This window comes from Lynx canadensis, chromosome X (genome assembly GCF_007474595.2).
Source record: "Lynx canadensis isolate LIC74 chromosome X, mLynCan4.pri.v2, whole genome shotgun sequence".
Lineage (NCBI taxonomy): Eukaryota > Metazoa > Chordata > Mammalia > Carnivora > Felidae > Lynx > Lynx canadensis.
This window is the reverse complement of record NC_044321.2, coordinates 94,536,891-94,555,521: the sequence shown is the minus strand read 5'-3', so window position 1 is coordinate 94,555,521 and position 18,631 is coordinate 94,536,891. Positions and strand designations below refer to the sequence as shown.

General features: G+C 44.7%; 1 protein-coding gene across 4 annotated transcripts in view; it reads right to left on the bottom strand.

The window, feature by feature from the left end:
* Window positions 1-18,631, bottom strand: part of DOCK11 (dedicator of cytokinesis 11) — a 201,503-nt gene that overhangs the window by 80,176 nt on the left and 102,696 nt on the right. For 3 of the 4 annotated variants that reach the window (XM_030306149.1, XM_030306150.1, XM_030306152.1), the window contains 9 exons: window positions 18,469-18,555; window positions 16,562-16,651; window positions 9,649-9,767; window positions 7,783-7,852; window positions 7,575-7,700; window positions 6,914-6,985; window positions 5,460-5,606; window positions 1,437-1,520; window positions 487-598 (listed from right to left, as the gene is read on the bottom strand). In XM_030306149.1, coding sequence (XP_030162009.1) covers window positions 487-598; window positions 1,437-1,520; window positions 5,460-5,606; window positions 6,914-6,985; window positions 7,575-7,700; window positions 7,783-7,852; window positions 9,649-9,767; window positions 16,562-16,651; window positions 18,469-18,555 — 907 coding nt within the window. The remainder of the gene's footprint in view (window positions 1-486; window positions 599-1,436; window positions 1,521-5,459; window positions 5,607-6,913; window positions 6,986-7,574; window positions 7,701-7,782; window positions 7,853-9,648; window positions 9,768-16,561; window positions 16,652-18,468; window positions 18,556-18,631) is intronic. The other variant, XM_030306151.1, reaches the window with a different exon arrangement.

Genomic DNA, 18,631 nt, shown 5'->3' with positions numbered 1-18,631 from the left:
GGGACAAATAAAAAACATAGTAACATAAGAATTGTGCTACACAACAAAGCATTCAATAAAACTAGCAACGGAGATAACATTTAATACATACATATTACTATTCCACTCTGCCTTTATACGTTCCTTGCAGTGGAAATGCATTCATATGTTTTTTTTTCTTAATTTAGTCTCATTTAAGAGTCCAAACACTACTACAGAAAGCAATTTGACTAGTATCTGACATCTCTGTTTAAGCAGCGATCTATGTAATACACCTGATCTCTCCACACTATGAATACTATCACTGACGCTATGAAGAAAATGCAGATACTGTAAATGAACATATCCTCACGTAGCTAACAATTCTGACGTTACCTTTAAATTCACAGGTTTACCTAGAAAACATTACACTATGCTAGCACTAGCCAAAAAAGAAAAAAAAAAAGAAAAAAAAAAGAAAAGAAAAGAAAAACACGTTCTCAAGTGATGGAAAATGCAAACACGTACCTTGCACTCGCTGGAGTTTCGGTTTGGCAAATGCCATTGGCAAATTCAGAGGAATGTAATGCTCATGGTTGCAAATTGTTTGCAAAAATTCAAACTTGTATTCAGCCAGAACCTAAAGGGAAAGAAATTATACACGAACTCCTGTTTAGTCGACACGTACTATTTTAATAACGAAACACAGAGCGTTAGTTTCCAAAACGGAAGTGTTCAGTGGTTTAAGTATACCTTCAGATGTGGCCTACGTAGGAAAGAGTTAACACAGCAGGCCCAAGGCTGCTCTCCTTAAAAAAATAAATAAATAAATAATGCCTGCTTGCAAGGTTGGTTGCAGGCTGGCATTTGGGAAATTGGATTTTGAAATGCTCCCTACATGATAAGGTCGTGCCTTCTCTGCCAGCCTGCTCTATTTGTACAAACAATGTGATTTATTGCTTTTTTTTCCTTTCCTGACTCTGGAAGGTTGACCAGTCTCCAATATATGACCAGCCCCCAAGAAAAAAAAACTTGAACTCCCAGTCTCAACTGGGCTTCCCTGAACAGAAATGTGGCACGCACGAGGCTGCGTTTTCAGGGCTGGAGAGACTCCGTGTGACCTTCACAGGAGGGAAGGCACTCGGGGAAGCCTGCATGAGAATTGCCAAGGACTCCACTTGGGTTTTGATCTTACTGTTCCAGCTAAGCAGCCTTACTGCGTCACTCTAATGAAGGTCAGCCGTGACTAAGACCGCCCTAAGTATATGTTGAGTCCCATGAGTCTTTCTAGTTAACCACTGAGCGTGTGGGTGGTCTTGGGGACTCCCAAAACACCATCCAATATCCCCTGCGTTGAGGTACAGATATCCGCAAAGTACAAAAACAAAGACAGCAGTTCCAAACCCTCCAGAAAATAAATGTCACTCTTGGTCTCAAGCTCTGATGTCTGACAGCTGTTATACGTCCTTATAACTTACCTTAGGATCTTTGGGGCTGAATCCAGATATATAGTCATTTATCAAATTGAAAACAAATCCTCTATCCATTAGTGTCAAACAGCGCTATAGAAACCAAAACAAAATGAACAGTGACATAATTCTAGAAGTCTGTCATGATAAAAGGCAAGTGATTGATTGTTGGAATTGGGTCCCAACTGTACAATTTTCTTATATATGTAAGTATTTCCATATATGTGTATATATGTACATATACATACATGCACAAATGCATATATCTTTATATACATATATATGCATGTATACACACAAATACGTATGCATATATACATACACATATATATGTAATCTATTGAGCTACAGGGACTCATTTTGGTCAATCTGAAAAGCTCTAAGTGAAGTATATGGTGGTCAGCTAGCGACGAAAAGTGGGGTTTGACTATGTAAACATTTCAGACCCAAAGAGAAGGTTCTCTCTGTGTTCCGTGAAGTCTTGGCCTATTAAAACATCCTTCCTCTGTGGAGAAAGAGGAACCCTTTTGCACTGCTGGTGGGAATGCAAACTGGTGCAGCCACTCTGGAAAACAGTATGGAGGGTCCTCAAAAAACTAAAAATAGAACCACCCTACGACCCAGCAATTGCACTAACTAGGTATTTATCCAAGGGATACAGGTGTGCTGTTTTGAAGGGGCACATGCACCCCCATGTTTATAGCAGCACTATCGACAATAGCCAACATATGGAAAGAGCCCAAATGACCATCGACGGGTGGATGAATGGATAAAGAAGATGTGGTATCTATATACAATGGAATATCACTCAACTATAAAAATGAATGAAATCTTGCCATTTGCAATGACGTGGGTGGAACTAGAATGTATTACGCTAAGCGGAAGAAGTCAGGCAGAGAAAGACAAATATCATATGACTTCACTCACGTGGAATTTAAGAAACAAAACAGATGAACATAGGGGAAGGGAAGGAAAAATAAGATAAAAAACAGAGAAGGAGGCAAACCTCTTAAATACAGAGAACAAACTGAGGGCTGCTGGAGGGGAGGTGGGTGGGGAATGGGCTGGGTGGGTGATGGGCACTAAGGAGGGCACCTGTTGGGATGAGAACTGGGTGTTGTCTGTAAGTGAGGAATCACGAAGTTCTACTCCTGAAACCATTATTATACTATACGTTACCTAACTTGGGTTTACAAACAACATCCTTCCTCCGTGACAGGCCTAATAGCTGTTCACACTTGCCTGCGGGTCATTCTCCTAGTTGCTCATCATGCCAGGCCTGGCTAGTAACTCCAGCACTCTTCTGCCGAATCCTACCCATTCCTCAATGTCCCAGGGAAATCCCATCCTCCTTAGCCACCCCGGCCCACAAGCCCCTTGAAGCATTTATATTCTACGCTAGCTTGTTTTGTACTCATTATTTCCCTGTGATTTTACCTACATAGGACAACAGGAAGACTCTCTTTCTCTTTATGTTCTCCCTAGCGCCTAGCCTATTCCTGTGAAACAGAAGGAACCCACTCTGTTTGCACCTCATTTCTCACTGTGCTTGCGACAGTGTTCTAGAGAAATACGAACGTGAATATGACATGGTCTTCACCCCCGTCCAGGGGTAAAGACAGACAAGATAAATAATTAAAATACAGCACAGTAAGACGTAGCACAGGGGCATGTAAAGGACGGGTGAACAACAAAAAATCTTTGGTCTTGCTCCATTGCATACAGATCAAAACCAAAACTCCTTAGCCGGACATTCAATGCCTTGCATCCTAAACTCTCTGCCGCACAAGGCTTGCTCATCCCTAAACAATTCTGGAACACGCGTATCTCTCCGTCTTTGCTCGTGGACCCTCCTCTACATGCAACACCTTCAACTCTTCTAGAAGAACTTTTCTTCTCAGCCCTGGTCATAGTTCCTGCTCATAAACCCTCCTGTTCTGGTCTTGCTACTGTAGTTTGTTTCTATTTTCCAAGTAATAGTCATCACACTTTACTTCGAATACGTATTAGCAATGTGATTTCAGGGGCGCCTGGGTGGCTCAGTCGGTTAAGCGTCCAACTTTGGCTCAGGTCATGATCTCACAGTTCATGAGTTCAAGCCCCGTGTCAGGCTCTGAGCTGACAGCTCAGAGCCTGGAGCCTGCTTCGGATTCTGTGTCTCCCTCTCTCTCTCTCTCTCTCTCAAAAATAAACATTAAAAGATTCTTTCTCTCTCTCTATCTCCCTCTGCCACTCTCTCTCTCTAAAATAAAAAAATAAATAACAAATAATAAAATAAAATAAAATAAAATAAAATAAAATAAAATAAAATAAAATAAAAAGAAATGTGACTTCTGAGACAGCCTGTCTCTGAATCTTCACAGAGAAGACAGGCAAATGGTGACTCAAATAAAGTAAATACAGCTATGACATCAACTGTGTTCTATTTATTCCCTTTACATAGTAGCTTTCAAGTTTAAACCCCATGGGAGAAACTGAGAGTTTACATTTCAAATAGCATCCTCCTTAATTTATTTTTTTTTTAACGTTTTATTTATTTTTGAGACAGAGAGAGACAGAGCATGAACGGGGGAGGGGCAGAGAGAGAGGGAGACACAGAATCGGAAGCAGGCTCCAGGCTCTGAGCCATCAGCCCAGAGCCCGACGCGGGGCTCGAACTCACGGACCACGAGATCGTGACCTGAGCTGAAGTCGGATGCTCGACCGACTGAGCCAGCCAGGCGCCCCAATTTACTTTAAAATGATAGGTGGGGACGCCTGGGTGGCTCAGTCGGTCAAGCGTCTGACTCTTGATTTCGGCTCAGGTCATGATCTCAAGGTTCGTGACACTGAGCCCCATGTTGGGCTCTGCACAGACAGTGCAAAGCCTGCTGGGGATTCTCTCTTTCTCTCTCTCTCTGCCCCTTCCCTGACTCGTGCTGTCTTTCTCTCTCTGTCTCAAAATAAGTAAACATTTAGGGGCGCCTGGGTGGTGCAGTCGGTTAAGCGTCCGACTTCAGCCAGGTCACGATCTCGCGGTCCGTGGGTTCGAGCCCCGCGTCGGGCTCTAGGCTGATGGCTCGGAGCCTGGAGCCTGTTTCCAATTCTGTGTCTCCCTCTCTCTCTGCCCCTCCCCCGTTCATGCTCTGTCTCTCTCTGTCCCAAAAATAAAAAAAAAAAAAAAGTTGAAAAAAAAATAAGTAAACATTTAAAAAAAAATGGACAACAAGGGTACGTCAGACACGAAAACTGCTTGGATGGAGTCTCGACTGTGAGGTTCTTTACGTGAGGCTGAGATATGAGGAAGGGCTGGGAGAAGAGGGGTAGTAGAAAGGAGCAAGCAAACAGTAAGCGCATTTACAAACCCGTGCCCCCTTCTCTGCAACAACTCAAATATTGTCACCCACTTTATAGAACAATTACATTCTAGCACTGCCCTTTACGTACCAAAAAACTAGAACTACGATAAACCAGAACAGTGATAAATGCGTGGTTCTTCATCCATATAGGAGTTTCTGGTATCTCTCAAACAGAATCATCTCGCTGACCGAAATGAACAATCTTCCCTCACGTGGATTAATAACATGTAGACTGCGGTTACATCAGCAAACAGGTTGCTTTCGTTCCAGAGTTGCAAACTCAAAGGCCGACAGGGGTCAGAGAAGTGATTTAAATGCATAAAGAGTCAAGGGTATACTAAGGAGTGGTGGGGCCTGTGGCAACCTAGAAAGTACACGCCTCGTCTAAAGGCACTTAAATTAATATATTTGAAAAAACATCCCGTGAAACAAGCAAAACATGCCTTCTGGCTAAGCCACCCCTGTATGGGACCTCTGATTTAATTAATTAGGCATTTCAGTGTGTGTGGGGGGGGGGAGGGATCAAACCTGGCTGTTTTACTAAACTGATGGATGAATTCAGTCAAAAGTTTCTCCCGCATTTTACAAAGACCTAGCTGAGTCTCTAGAAAGTGGGTAGTTTTCTCCTTTGGCTTTAAAAGACCATATTGGTGAAGAGTATCTGCTTACCATGTTCTGGCTGCCTTTAACTCACCTTCAGGAAGCTAGCCAAACTATAATTGACATTTCTGGACTCATCGGGAATCTCGGCATAGCGAATAGTCACATGGGGAATTATCGCAAGAAGCAATGAATGTAAGACATGATGATATGCCTCTGGAAATCTCTGGCCTCTGGGAAGCTTAAATCAAACAGATATAGCAAAGAGTCAGAGCTGCAAAAGGTTTAAATCAATTGCTATTTTTATTTTCAAACACATTCTAGATATAAATGTGGCTTTTCTTAACTGGAGTATAACTTTTCTCCCAACTTAAAGATGACATCACTAGTTCAACATACACTTCAGATCCTTAGAGGAACTATAATGAACTGACTGAAATCATCAACAAACCAACTTTGGGGGCGCCCGGGCGGCTCAGTCGGTTGGGCGTCTGACTTCAGCTCAGGTCATGATCTCACGATCCGTGAGTTCGAGTCCCGCATCAGGCTCTGTGCTGACGGCTCAGAGCCTGGAGCCTGCTTTGGATTCTGCGTCTCCCTCTCTCTCTCTCTGCTCCTCCCCCACTCATGCTCTGTCCCTCTTACTCTCAAAAATGAGTAAATGTTAAAAAAAATTTTTTTAAGAATAAAAAAAAAACAACTTTGGAATTATGTTCCTGAGATCTACCCACATCCCAGATTTTCATCCCATTTTTTTTTCCTGACACACAATTTCAGCAAACCCATTCTGTGAAAAGTCTGACGAAAACGGTAAATAGGTGAATATTTACATTTCACAAATCTCGACTCTGTAATTGCTAGAACTAAGAAAATTTCTTTGTACTTTTATGAGAATCTAAAAATACAACTCAATGTATATGCCACATTCCAGAAACACATCTATTACAGAAGGTGTTTTGAACGTCATACATGCGTCAGACCTTTCTAAGAGGTGATTTCTGATCTGGTACTTGGTCTCCAAATGAATGTTTCAACATAGACATTTCTAAGCTACAAGATAAAAGGCAAGCTTCAAAGAAAATGCATTTTACATGGCAAATAACAAAAAGGAAAGAATGCATGTGAACAAGCCTCTGAGGACTTTGAAAACGTATGAACTGTCAGACCTCAGATTCATGCAATACATCCATTGGTGTTTGGTTTTGGTTTGTTTTCTTAGGCAAAACTGACAAAGTCAAGGGCTAAGAGCCCTTCGGTATAAGAGGATCTGTGCATCATTGCTACCTGTGAACAGGATTAGCCTTCTTTGCCTATGCTAAATATTATCCTTGGGGCACCTGGATGGCTACGTCTGTTACATGTCTGACTCTTGGTTTCGGCTCAGGTCATGATCTCATGGTTCATGGGATCGAACCCCACGCCAGACCCTGCGCTGACTCTCTCTCTCTCTCTCTCTCTCCCTCTCTCTCTACCCCTGCCTTGCTCGTGCACTCTCTCTGTCAAAATAAATAAATATTTTCAAACATAGATTATTCTTAGCCTACTTACCTTAATTTTATTCTCTTCCAACAAGTATGTGGCCATAGACTTTGCAATAATTTCAAAAAAAAACCACGAGTACTAAAATAAACCAACAAATACATAAAATCAATTTTTAATAGTTACCCAAATCCTGAAGCTCAGCAAAGTTCGACAAATCAGTATGGATCTTATCTCTGAACTTTAACATTTTAAAGTGATCGCAATTCACCATCGAAGTTGCACAAGGTAATATTGTACCACCTCAGCACCAGCCGGTGAGGTGCAAAGGGCATGTGGTGGGAATGTTTGCCGTGTGGGTAGGGGCATCTTATCACAGACCTTATTTGGATTTGCTTACACATGGTGCTGAGAGGAAACCAACTTTTAGTCTGTCTTATGATTGCTCTTAAATTCTCTACAGATGGGGCACCTGGGTGGCTCGGTTGAGCGTCCAACTTTGGCTCAGATCAGGATCTCGGGGTTCATGAGTTCGACCCCACATCGGACTCTGTGCGGATAGCGTGGAGCCTGCTTGAGATTCTCTCTGTCACCCTCTCTGTCTGCCCCTCCCCTGCTCTCTCTCTCAAAAATAAACAAACACTAAAAAAAAAAAGGGGGGGGGAGGGTCACACGAGCAAATGACGAAAAGACTAGAACCGAAATGGTTCCTTGTGTCCTGGTTCCTTACCTTTAGCAGTTTGTTTATCGATAAAAAGTCAGCAGACTGTTTCAACACTGCGATCATCGTAGTGGCCAGAGTTTCATGTATCAGCTGGGCCTGAGGCGCGTTCGGTTTTTCGGGTCGGAAGCTATACTACAAATGAAGGAAAATGCAGCCCTAAGTCAGAATCCTCACATAAAATACACTGCTCCCAGAGAAAGCTTATTCCACAAACCTTGATAAAGGATCTTAAATAATTATCCAAGCCTTCTTCATGGCACTTTGAAACGATATGTAAGAGAACCCTGCAAACACATTCACAGAAATCAGCATGTGAGTTACCACAGTTGGAGTATCTAACCCCCCAAAGACCCCCACACTGCCTGAAGAATTCAAAGTCAGAGGATTGCATAGGATGTCCTAAGATGGTCCGACCAAGATTTCGGCATCGAACTTGCTCGGGGCCTTGCACAACATTTCCTGGGTCAAAACAAGGGCATTGTAGTTGGGCAACCCAGATGCCTCGCTTCTGTTCTGCACGCGTTTCAAGCATGGTCATAGCTTCTATAGGGTAGAAGACCTCGGGTGCCGTAAATATTGAAATCCCCTCCAGGGAGTAAAAGGAAAGGAAGAGAAAGATGGAAAGCACGGCAACAGATGGGGAAAAAGGAAGAGAGAGACCAGACAGGTGTAATGACAGGACCTGGGATGAGAAGTAAATATAAAATCCATATACGAGACTAGCAGTGGTTCTCAAACTTTATCGTGCATCAGAATCACCTAGAGGGCACATTGCTCAGCCCCTCTTGCAGAGTTTCTGACTTTGTAGCTCTGGGGTGAAGTTCAACGATGAGCAGTATTTTTTGTTTGTTTGTTTGTTTTTTGTTTTCCCCTAAGCTCCCAGGTGATACTGATGGTGCTGGTGCGGGAGCCATATTGGACAACCACTGGACTAAAATAATGCTTCTTAAGTTTTCAAGCAAACTAGCCCCAACGGCAGAGCAAAGCAAACGCTGTGCAGGGCCGTAGCTTAAGACCCGCTGGGACAGGTCGTGGCAAAACGGCAGAAGCAGCAAAGCCAGAAGCATCCAGCACTGAGCTCTCAATTCTTTGGAGTATCCCATGTTCGTTTCAAAATTCAGTGCATTTTCCATTCAACTCTACCATAGATCCTTGTTTGTTTCTATAAAAAAATAATAATCCTTTATCCTTTTCAGTAAAAATTCATGGTTCAGGGCGACTCGGTCCAACATGAGAGCCACTAGCCACTTGTGGCTATTTAATTAAAATGAACTACAGTTACAAATTCAGTTCCTCAAACAGATGAACATAGGGGAAGGGGCGAGGGTAGAGGAGAGAGGGAAATAAACTATAAGAGACTCTTAAATATAGAGAACAAACTGAGGGTTGACGGAGGGAGGTGGGTGGGCAATGGGCTAGATGGGTGATGGGCATTAAGGAGGACACTTGTTGGAATGAGCACTGGGTATTGTATGTAAGTGATGAATCATTGAATTGTACTCCTGAGACCAATATTATACTGCATGTTAACTAAATGTAAATTAAAGAAAACTCAGTTCCTCAGTTACGCTAGCCACATTTCGAGTGCTCAGTAGCTAAATGGCTAATGGCTACCATATTGGACAGCACACATGTAGAACAACTCCATGACTGGAGAAAGTTCTATAGGACAACGCTGGTCTAGGGCAATGGTTCTCAAACTCTGTTGCATTATGGAATCACCTAGAAAACTTTAAAAAAAATTGCTGACGCTGAGTTCTATCCCTAGATATTCTGGTTTCACTGGTACGAATGTGGTCTCGGCACACACATCTTTAAAAGCTCCCTGGGTGGTTCTAACATGCAGTAAAGTTTGAGAACCCCTGGTCGAGGAAAACACATTCAGTTTGTCCTTTGATTTCTGGTACCATCTATCCCTGGGGATACAAGGTCCCCCAGTCTGAGAAGCATGAAACAAGAGAGAACAGATATTAGATTTCTGACTTTTGCATTCTCGTTTGGAAGATAAATTTGTATTTAAAATGCAGAAACACAAAAAGAAACAAGAGTTGCTTCTCTGTATTATAGGGCTGAAACTCACATGGTACAGTTGACAGGAACGTCATCTTCGTGGGTCATGTTTGTGAGAACTCGGAAGAGTTGCATAAGAATTACAGGCAGAAACTGTATCATCACTTGGATCTCCATGGCATGCAAACACTAAAATAAGCCATTGTTAGTTATGAAAACAAACAGAAATAGGACGTAACTTGTCAATGTGAAACAACAAAAAATCAAGTCATGAGAGATGTACTCACTAGAATAGAAGCTCATGTAAACGTGAGCTTTGTAAGACAGGGCGCTTTGGTTAGCTACTTTAGCCACATCTCTATTTGGGCACTCAGATTTTGTTAGTTTATTTCGCATTAGATATTTTGTTTACTGAAGATAAAAAAGTATGACTGGGATAAGCGGGTTTTGGAACAAAGACGCCTGAGTCTCGGTAAACCGACACGTCCCAGCAGGCAGTGTGTTTGACAGAATGGGGACCACCAGTCAATTGGCTGAGAAGGGAGATTCAATCAAGTGCACTTCTCTACATAATCAGCTTTCCACTGGCCCCGCCCACGAAACCGAGGCCGCACGACATTCAGACATCCTCCTAGTACATTTCTTCCAAGTTGTAACACCCTGTCTCTGGCGGTAGGTGCGTTAACGGCAAAAAGAAGCCATGTGCCCACATATACGTAGAAACGACGCAAGCAGCGGAATCTGTAAAATTTCTTTCTTCTTCCTTCCCTTCTCTCCGCGTTCCTTCATTCACTCAGGCATTCACTCGATCGTTTAACCAACCAGCCAACCAGAAGGCGAAAACAAGTCTCACTGTTTTGACCTCCCTCCAAGGTTTCGTGCTGTGGGAAATACAGAGATGGAGGGGACAAGTCTCTGTACCTAAGGAACTCATTCTTTCTCTTTCCCAGGCCCCCGTACATAGCCTAGCCTTCCAGGTTTTCCTTCCTTTTGCCCCCTCTCTTCCAGCCTTGCTTGCTATCACCCCCTCTGAACCTATAATCAAAAGAGTCTAATCGTTTCCTAGGAGGCCTCTACAGGTTCTCTTTACTCCCCACACACCCACCTCTCATCTCCAAATTCATCTCCTTCCGACTGGGTTACAGCAGATCACCTCCTGTCTGGGATGCCTCCCCATGACCTAGGGCAGTGCTTGGCATCCAGGGGCCACTCTGCCCCCCAACGGGACGTCCCGCCGTGTCTGGAGACATTTGGGGTTGTCACAACTGGGGGTTGCTGACACCTAGCAGGCACGGGCCACCGATGCTGCTAAACATCCGACAGTGCACCGGACAGCCACGTACGACAATGAACCTGTCCAAAGTGTCAATATTGCCAAGGTTGAGAAACCCTGGCCTGGGGTTCAAGATCACTTGAGACCTAACCTGTGTTTTTAGCCTTAACACTTTCCACATTCTTCACAAGGCCAAACTGGTACCTTGGTTGCTCTGCGAGTAGATCATATGCATTCCTGCCTTGGTGCTTCTGTTCAGTTTGTGGCCACATCCCAGCCACCTTTCCAAGTCAAGTTCAACCCCTACTTCGGTGAAGCCGCTCATCCCACTCATTCAACAAAGGCATTGTGAATGAACTTCCAAATGCCAAGCACACCAAAAAAAGCCCTGGTTCCCACCATCAAGCAGTTCACGGTCTATGGGGAGGGGGGCCGGAGGGGGGGTAAAGACCTGGGACTAAATCTGCAATACGAATGGCAACGTGTACAAATAGCGGTCTATACAAAACGCACAAAGGAAGAAACAACGGAGTCTTCAATAAGGCTTCAGAGAGGAGGAGAGTTAAAGGGCAAGTGCGATCACATCAGGTAGAAAAGAGAGATGGGCAGTCAATGCAAAACTAATCCAGTATCGCTCCTCAGTCATTTATTCTCGATGCAACAGCGCTAGAGTGCTCTTTTCCCCCCTTGTTACAAACAGAACAACCACGAACAAAAGGCTGTCAAGGGCCCCCCATTCCTAGATGTACCCCAACAAGCTCCTCTCATGCCACCTGCCCCCTCCAGCTGCTCGCTGCGTTCCAGCTACACCGTCTTTTCTTTCCTTCTGTCTTTCAAACATGCCATCGCGAGATGTTTACATCTGCTGCAATACTCTGTTCTCCTTTGCCATGGCTTTATCACCTATGCTTGTCTTCCTCTCACCTATTTCTTTTCAGCTTGAGGCATCAGCTCCTGAGACAGCCCTCCGTGACAACTCCGTCTAGAACGCGCTCCTGTCACGTCGGACCCCGTTAACCTGTTCTCTTTGCTTCACAGCATTTATCTTGACCTAAAATTACTCATTTATACTCTCTCTACCCCAACTAGAGCAGGTATGTAGTCTGAACCGTTCCCCATTATATTCCTAGTGCCCTCATCAATATCTGGCCCATACGAAGTGCTCAGTAAGGATTTGGTGAATGACGAGATCAATGAATAAAATAAGGAACCAACAGGGGCGCCTGGGTGGCTCAGTCAGTTAAGTGTCCAACTTCGGCTCAGGTCATGACCTTGCAGTTTGTGAGTTCGAGCCCCATGTCGGGCTCTGTGCTGACAGCTCGGAGCCTGGAACCTGGAGAGGGAGTCTGTGTCTCCCTCTCTCTCTGCCCCTCCCCTGCTCACACTGTCTCTCTCTCTCTCTCTCTCAAAAAAAGATTTAAAAAAAATTTTAAATAAGATAAGGAACCAATTAAGATGGGAGGCCTGTAGTCTCAGTGGTTCCTAAGTTCCCTGAGCCCTCAGCACACCAACCTGTACCATGCACTTGATATCTACCATATCTTGCTTTCGACTCTCATTTGTACTGATGACTTATATTGTCATTTCATTTATGTATGTCCTCTCTCTCCAAATGGTCTTAAGATGGGCGATGACCCTCAGTTATTCTTCTCTGCAAGCCTCGCAGCATCGGGGGAAATATTCCATACATAAGTAGATGTTAAGTGAATTGGTAAAACAAGGCCATTTACAGGGACAACAGACAGCAAGGCTTGATGGAAAGAACATGAGACCAGGAGTTAAGACACACGTGTCGCAGGCTGAGCTCAGCTCTGCTACCGACTAGCTGAGTGACCACAGGCAAATCCCCTCTACTTGGACTTCAGTTTCCTCATCAAAAAAAATCTCAAGACGCCCTTTCAGTGCAAACGGTCCATACAGGAGTTCCGCTCTTTCTGCAATCGTGTGGCATTTCACTCACTGCCACTAGAGGGCGAGCAAAGGTCACATAAATATCACAAATTCCACACCCTTAAAAATACAAATAGGAGTGCGTTTCTTTTACTCCATTTTAAGAATACCAGTATATGAAAATGATGCTCTACTCCATTCCATTCTGCTAAAACTTTTATGGAGCTTCCCCCCTGGAAGAAAAGCCAAAGATCTTAACAGACGAAGCATTCGTACATAGAGCTGGCTTTCTAGACGTTACCCGAGGAAAGGATTTGAAAGCTGGATGACAGTTATACTGCTTATGATAATTAAGAATAATAGCCACCACAGGGGCACCTGGGTGGCTCAGTCGGTTGAGCATCCGACTCTTGATTTTTGGCCCGGTCCTGGGATCAAGCCCCATGTTGGGCTCTGTCCTGAGGTCTCCCTCTGCCTCTCGCCCCCATTCAGGCACTCTCACTCTCTTCTCTGTCTCTAAAATTAAAAAAAAAAAAAAATTTTTTAAAGAATAATAGCCACCGTTTATCAACCATCTCCCTGCTTCTACCCTTCCAACAGTATCTTCCCAATATGGTAGGCAGAATGATACTTTAAAAACCCAAATCTGGGACGCCTGGGTGGCGCAGTCGGTTAAGCGTCCGACTTCAGCCAGGTCACGATCTCGCGGTCCGTGAGTTCGAGCCCCGCATCGGGCTCTGGGCTGATGGCTCGGAGCCTGGAGCCTGTTTCCGATTCTGTGTCTCCCTCTCTCTCTGCCCCTCCCCCGTTCGTGCTCTGTCTCTCTCTGTCCCAAAAAAATAAATAAAAGTTGAAAAAAAAAAAAAAAAAAACCCAAATCACAGGAGCACCTGGCTGGCTCAGTCAGTTAAGCCTCCGACTTTGGCTCAGATCGTGATCTCGCGGTCTGTGGGTTCGAGCCCCGCGTCGGGCTCTGTGCTGACAGCTCAGAGCCTGGAGCCTGCTTCCGATTCTGTGTCTCCCTCTCTCTCTCTGCCCCTCCCTACTCGCACTCTGTCTCTCCCTCAAAAATACACATTAAAAAAAAAACCAAACAGGGGCGCCTGGGTGGCACAGTCGGTTAAGCGTCCGACTTCAGCCAGGTCACGATCTCGCGGTCCGTGAGTTCGAGCCCCGCGTCAGGCTCTGGGCTGATGGCTCGGAGCCTGGAGCCTGTTTCCGATTCTGTGTCTCCCTCTCTCTCTGCCCCTCCCCTGTTCATGCTCTGTCTCTCTCTGTCCCAAAAATAAATAAAAATGTTGAAAAAAAAAAAAATTAAAAAAAAAAAAAAAAAAAAAAACAAACAAACCCAAATCATGCCATGTCACTCCTCTGTTCAAAGCCCTGCAACGCTCCCACCTCTACTTAAGGGATAATTCAAACTCCTCATCACGGCTTAGGAGGCCTTAGCTGCCTAGTTCCTCCAATATGATGTCCTCACACTCTGGAAGTCCCACTGGACACACCAAGCAAGCTGCTCATATTTATATATATTTAGATTTATGTACATATATATAACACACTCAGGGCGCCTGGGTGGCTCAGTCGGTTAAGCGTCTGATTTCACCTCAGGTCACGATCTCGCGGTCCGTGAGTTCGAGCCCTGCGTCGGGCTCTGGGCTGATGGCTCAGAGCCTGGAGCCTGCTTTCGATTCTGTGTCTCCCTCTCTCTCTGCCCCTCCCCTGTTCATGCTCTGTCTCTCTCTGTCTCAAAAATAAATAAACGTTAAAAAAAAAAATAAAAAAAAAACACACTCATTTACTTATTTTCCATCTGCCTCCACAAGAAAGTAAGCGCTTGACAACAGGGATTATTGTTTGCTTTCTTTCCTTATATTCCAAACACTCAGAATGATGTCTCTGACCCATAGAAGGCACTCAAGAAATATGTGTACCCCGAGTGATTACGATATGGTGGATGTCCTATCTCACTTAAGCCCCACAACCACCCTATGAGTTGGCATCACAGGTTATCCCTGTGTGACAGATGAAGAAACCAAGGCTTGGAGTAGTTCAGTAACTTGGCCAAGGTCAATCACAGAGCTAATAGGGGACAGATCTGGGACACAAGCTCGGTGAAACGATTCCAGAACCCATACCTGTGGTCTCATGTCATACTACGTCTCTGAAATGAAACAAACATTTTTGGGGGCGCCCGAGTGGCTCAGTCACTTAAGCATCTGACTGCGGCTCAGGTTGTGATCTCACAGTTTGTGGAGTTCGAGCCCCGCACCAGACACTGTGCTGACAGCTCAGAGCCTGGAGCGTGCTTTGGATTCTGTGTCCCCCCCTCTCTCTCTGTCCTTCCCCTGCTCACGCTGTCTCTCTCTCTCTCTCTCTCTCTCTGTCAAATAAATAAACATTAAAAAATTTTAAAAAAAAAGAGACAAATGTTTTGGTCTCTTGAGAACATCATTAAGTAATAACATACATCCAAAGGGAAATCCTGTAGAGATTTCATTTAAAATAGGGGCGCCTGGGTGGCGCAGTCGGTTAAGCGTCCGACTTCAGCCAGGTCACCATCTCGCGGTCCGTGGGTTCGAGCCCCGCGTCGGGCTCTGGGCTGATGGCTCAGAGCCTGGAGCCTGTTTCCGATTCTGTGTCTCCCTCTCTCTCTGCCCCTCCCCCGTTCATGCTCTGTCTCTCTCTGTCCCAAAAATAAATAAACGTTGAAAAAAAAAAAATTTAAAATAAAAATTCCATGGGGCGCCTGGGTGGCTCAGTCGGTTGGGCGACCGACTCTGGCTCAGGTCACGATCTCGCGGTCCGTGAGTTCGAGCCCCGCGTCGCGCTCTGTGCTGACAGCTCGGAGCCTGGAGCCTGTTTCAGATTCTGTGTCTCCCTCTCTCTGACCCTCCCCCGCTCATGCTCTGTCTCTCTCTGTCCCAAAAATAAATAAAGGTTAAAAAAAATTTTTTTTTAATTAAAAAAATAAATAAATAAATAAAATAAAATAAAATAAAATAAAATAAAAATTCCTGGGGTGCCAGGGTGAGTCAGTCGGTTGAGTGTCCGACTCTTCATTTTGGCTCAGGTCATGATCTCCCGGTTCGTGGGTTTGAGCCACGCATCGGGCTCTGTGCTGATGGTGCGGAGCCTGCTTGGGATTCTGTTTCCTTCTCTCTCTGTCCCTTCGCCTGCTCGCTCGCGCGCTCTCTCTCCCCAAATAAATACATAAATATTTAAAAAATTAAAAACAAATCAATAAAATAAAAATGCCCCAGACTTTCCATGGCTGACCTACGAAAGGAGTAACCAGAAACAGTCCCTGCCAGCTAGGTCCCACGATGTACAGTTCAGTCCCACCGTGTTAGGGAATAAACAGAGCCTTGGGTTCTCAAGACATTTAAATAAAATATGGTGTTTCTTAAGACTCTCTCCCACGCGACACGCGGAAACTGGGCTTTTCGGTCTTCAGTGGACCCTGCCGATATCATCTTTCACCCACAGACACAGGAATCGTCCATTTTACTCCCAGCAAAAGGGACGCGCTCCCATGTGTCCTGACCCTTTTCCCCACGGCAGGAGCCACCTTCACCGGGCAGTCAGCAGGAAGAGAAAAGAGCCAAGAAAACCGATTTATGGAACTGAAGTAAACATTTTCATGAGATTTTCAAAAAATATGTCGACAGAGTCTGGCTGTAACAGTTTCTTCCTAATGTAGCAACTCTTTTAAGGTGTTCGTTTCATTTCCCCCCCCCCCCCCCCCCCCCCCATCAAAACGTGGCAACGAGAAAGACACGAGAAACAAACCTTCCGCCGAAAGCTGCTGTTCATTTACCTTTAAATATTTAATGAGCTCCCCCGGAACTTCTGTGGAGCCCGACTGAATCAGCTGGCAATGATGGAAGAATTTGTGGACATGTAGATCCTGCAAAACAGATGGACACAGCCATAGAAATCTGATTCATCACCCTCAAACACAGGCGCTCTAACGCTCCGTCCCCCCCGCATCCGCGTCTCACAAGCTGGTCGATCTGGGTCTTCTGACTCCCAGATTCGGCAGCTGCAGTCACCGACACGTGTGCCCGTGTCCCGTGGTCCCCTCGGCCATCACAAAAAGCAGCAAAACCGGGCGGAGTGAGCGTGGACCCACGCATACCGGGCAGGCCACAATCTTTGCGCAGCTAGCCAAATGTTCATTTAATTCCTTTTTTGACGGGTGTGGTCTGTCGGGTTGGGCAGCCTCTACATCTTAAGCAGGCTTCGTGCCCAGTGTGGAGCCCTATGCGGAGCTTGAGCTCACGACCCTGAGATCCAGACGTGAGCTGAGATCAAGAGTCGGATCCTTGACTGACTGAGCCAGCCAGGTGCCCCGGGCTGCTTCTAGATTTTAATGAAATGAGTAGGAACAGAGGTCTGGACTGATAGGTGAAGAAAAGGTATCAGCAGGGAGTTACCAGATAATAATAGTCTCAGGCATTCAATGCCCAAGCGATCGTGGCAATTTGGTCAGCAAGTATCCAGCCGTCCTATGTGGAATCTAGATATTGTATACCGAAAAGGACCTTATAGGCCACACCAAGGAACGTGGACTTCATCTTCCTCATCGGTGAATTTCCAAACTGTGCTTGAGAACCTCCAACAGATATTTTGATTGTAATTTCATGGATGCCAAGGACAAGGGTAAACTACTAGCCATCCATGATCCACTGACTTCAAATTGCTATGTTCAATTCCGGTCTATCTATGAGAAAAACATCAAACAAATTCCAACAGAGGGGCATCCTACAAAACTTCACTACTCATGAAAACTGACAAGGCCATCATAAACAATGAGTGTCTGAGAACTTGTCCCAGCCAAGAGAAGCCTAAGACGACGTGACAACGAAATGTAATATGTTACGCTGGATAGAATCCATAGGTAAAAAAGAAGGAAATCTGAATAAATACAAACTTTAGTCAATGGTTACGGATCACTACTGGTTCATTAATTAGAACATACGTGCCATACTAATTTTTTTTAAATATTTATTTATTTTGGGGAGAGCACAGCAAGGGAGGGCAAGGGAGAGGAGGACAGAGGACCCAAAGCAAGCTCTTTACAGAGCTGACAGGCCGACAGCAGCGAGCCTGATGTGGGGCTCGAACTCCTGAACCAGGAGATCGTGACCTGAGCCAAAGTCGGACGCTCAACCCACTGAGCCACCCTAGTGCCCTTGTGCCATACTAATTAATGTAAGAGGTTAGTAACAGGGGAAACTCGGCACAGGGTATATGGGAATTGTATGTACGACCCTATTTTTCTGCAAATCCCAAACTGTTCCCAAAACTTAAATTTATTTTTTAAAAAAGGTGATGATAGCCTCCAACCTTCCTTTCAGAGTTTTGTAAGGCATGAATCCATTAATGGGAATAAACGGATTTGGGGATTTGACAGGGATTATACAACTTGAGCTATTACAATTAAGAACGATGTTATTGCTAATGAGAAAGTCTTTGAGGCCACAACTTCTCTGAGGCTGCAGGAATCGAACATAGTCTATTTTAAACAAGAAATGGATTCAGGAGCTCCCGGTTGGCTCAGTCAGAAGAACATGTGGCTGGTGACTTTGGGGTCCTGAGTTCAAGCCCCACATTGGGTGTAGAGATTACTAGGGAAAAAAAAAAAACAACAACAACCAAACAAAGAACTTTAAAAAAATATTCAAATAGCAAAATTGACGAAATTCACATGATGCAACTTACTTGAGTATAAACGGTAGACTCTAAGTGGCTTTTAATCTTCAACAAAGGCTTAGCGCCATCTACCCACTTAATATCCACATTAGATTGCTGTGAACAGAAACAAATGTGTTAGTTTCACACATAGGGAATTCCTGGAGAAAACAGTCTGCCTTTAGAGTAAATG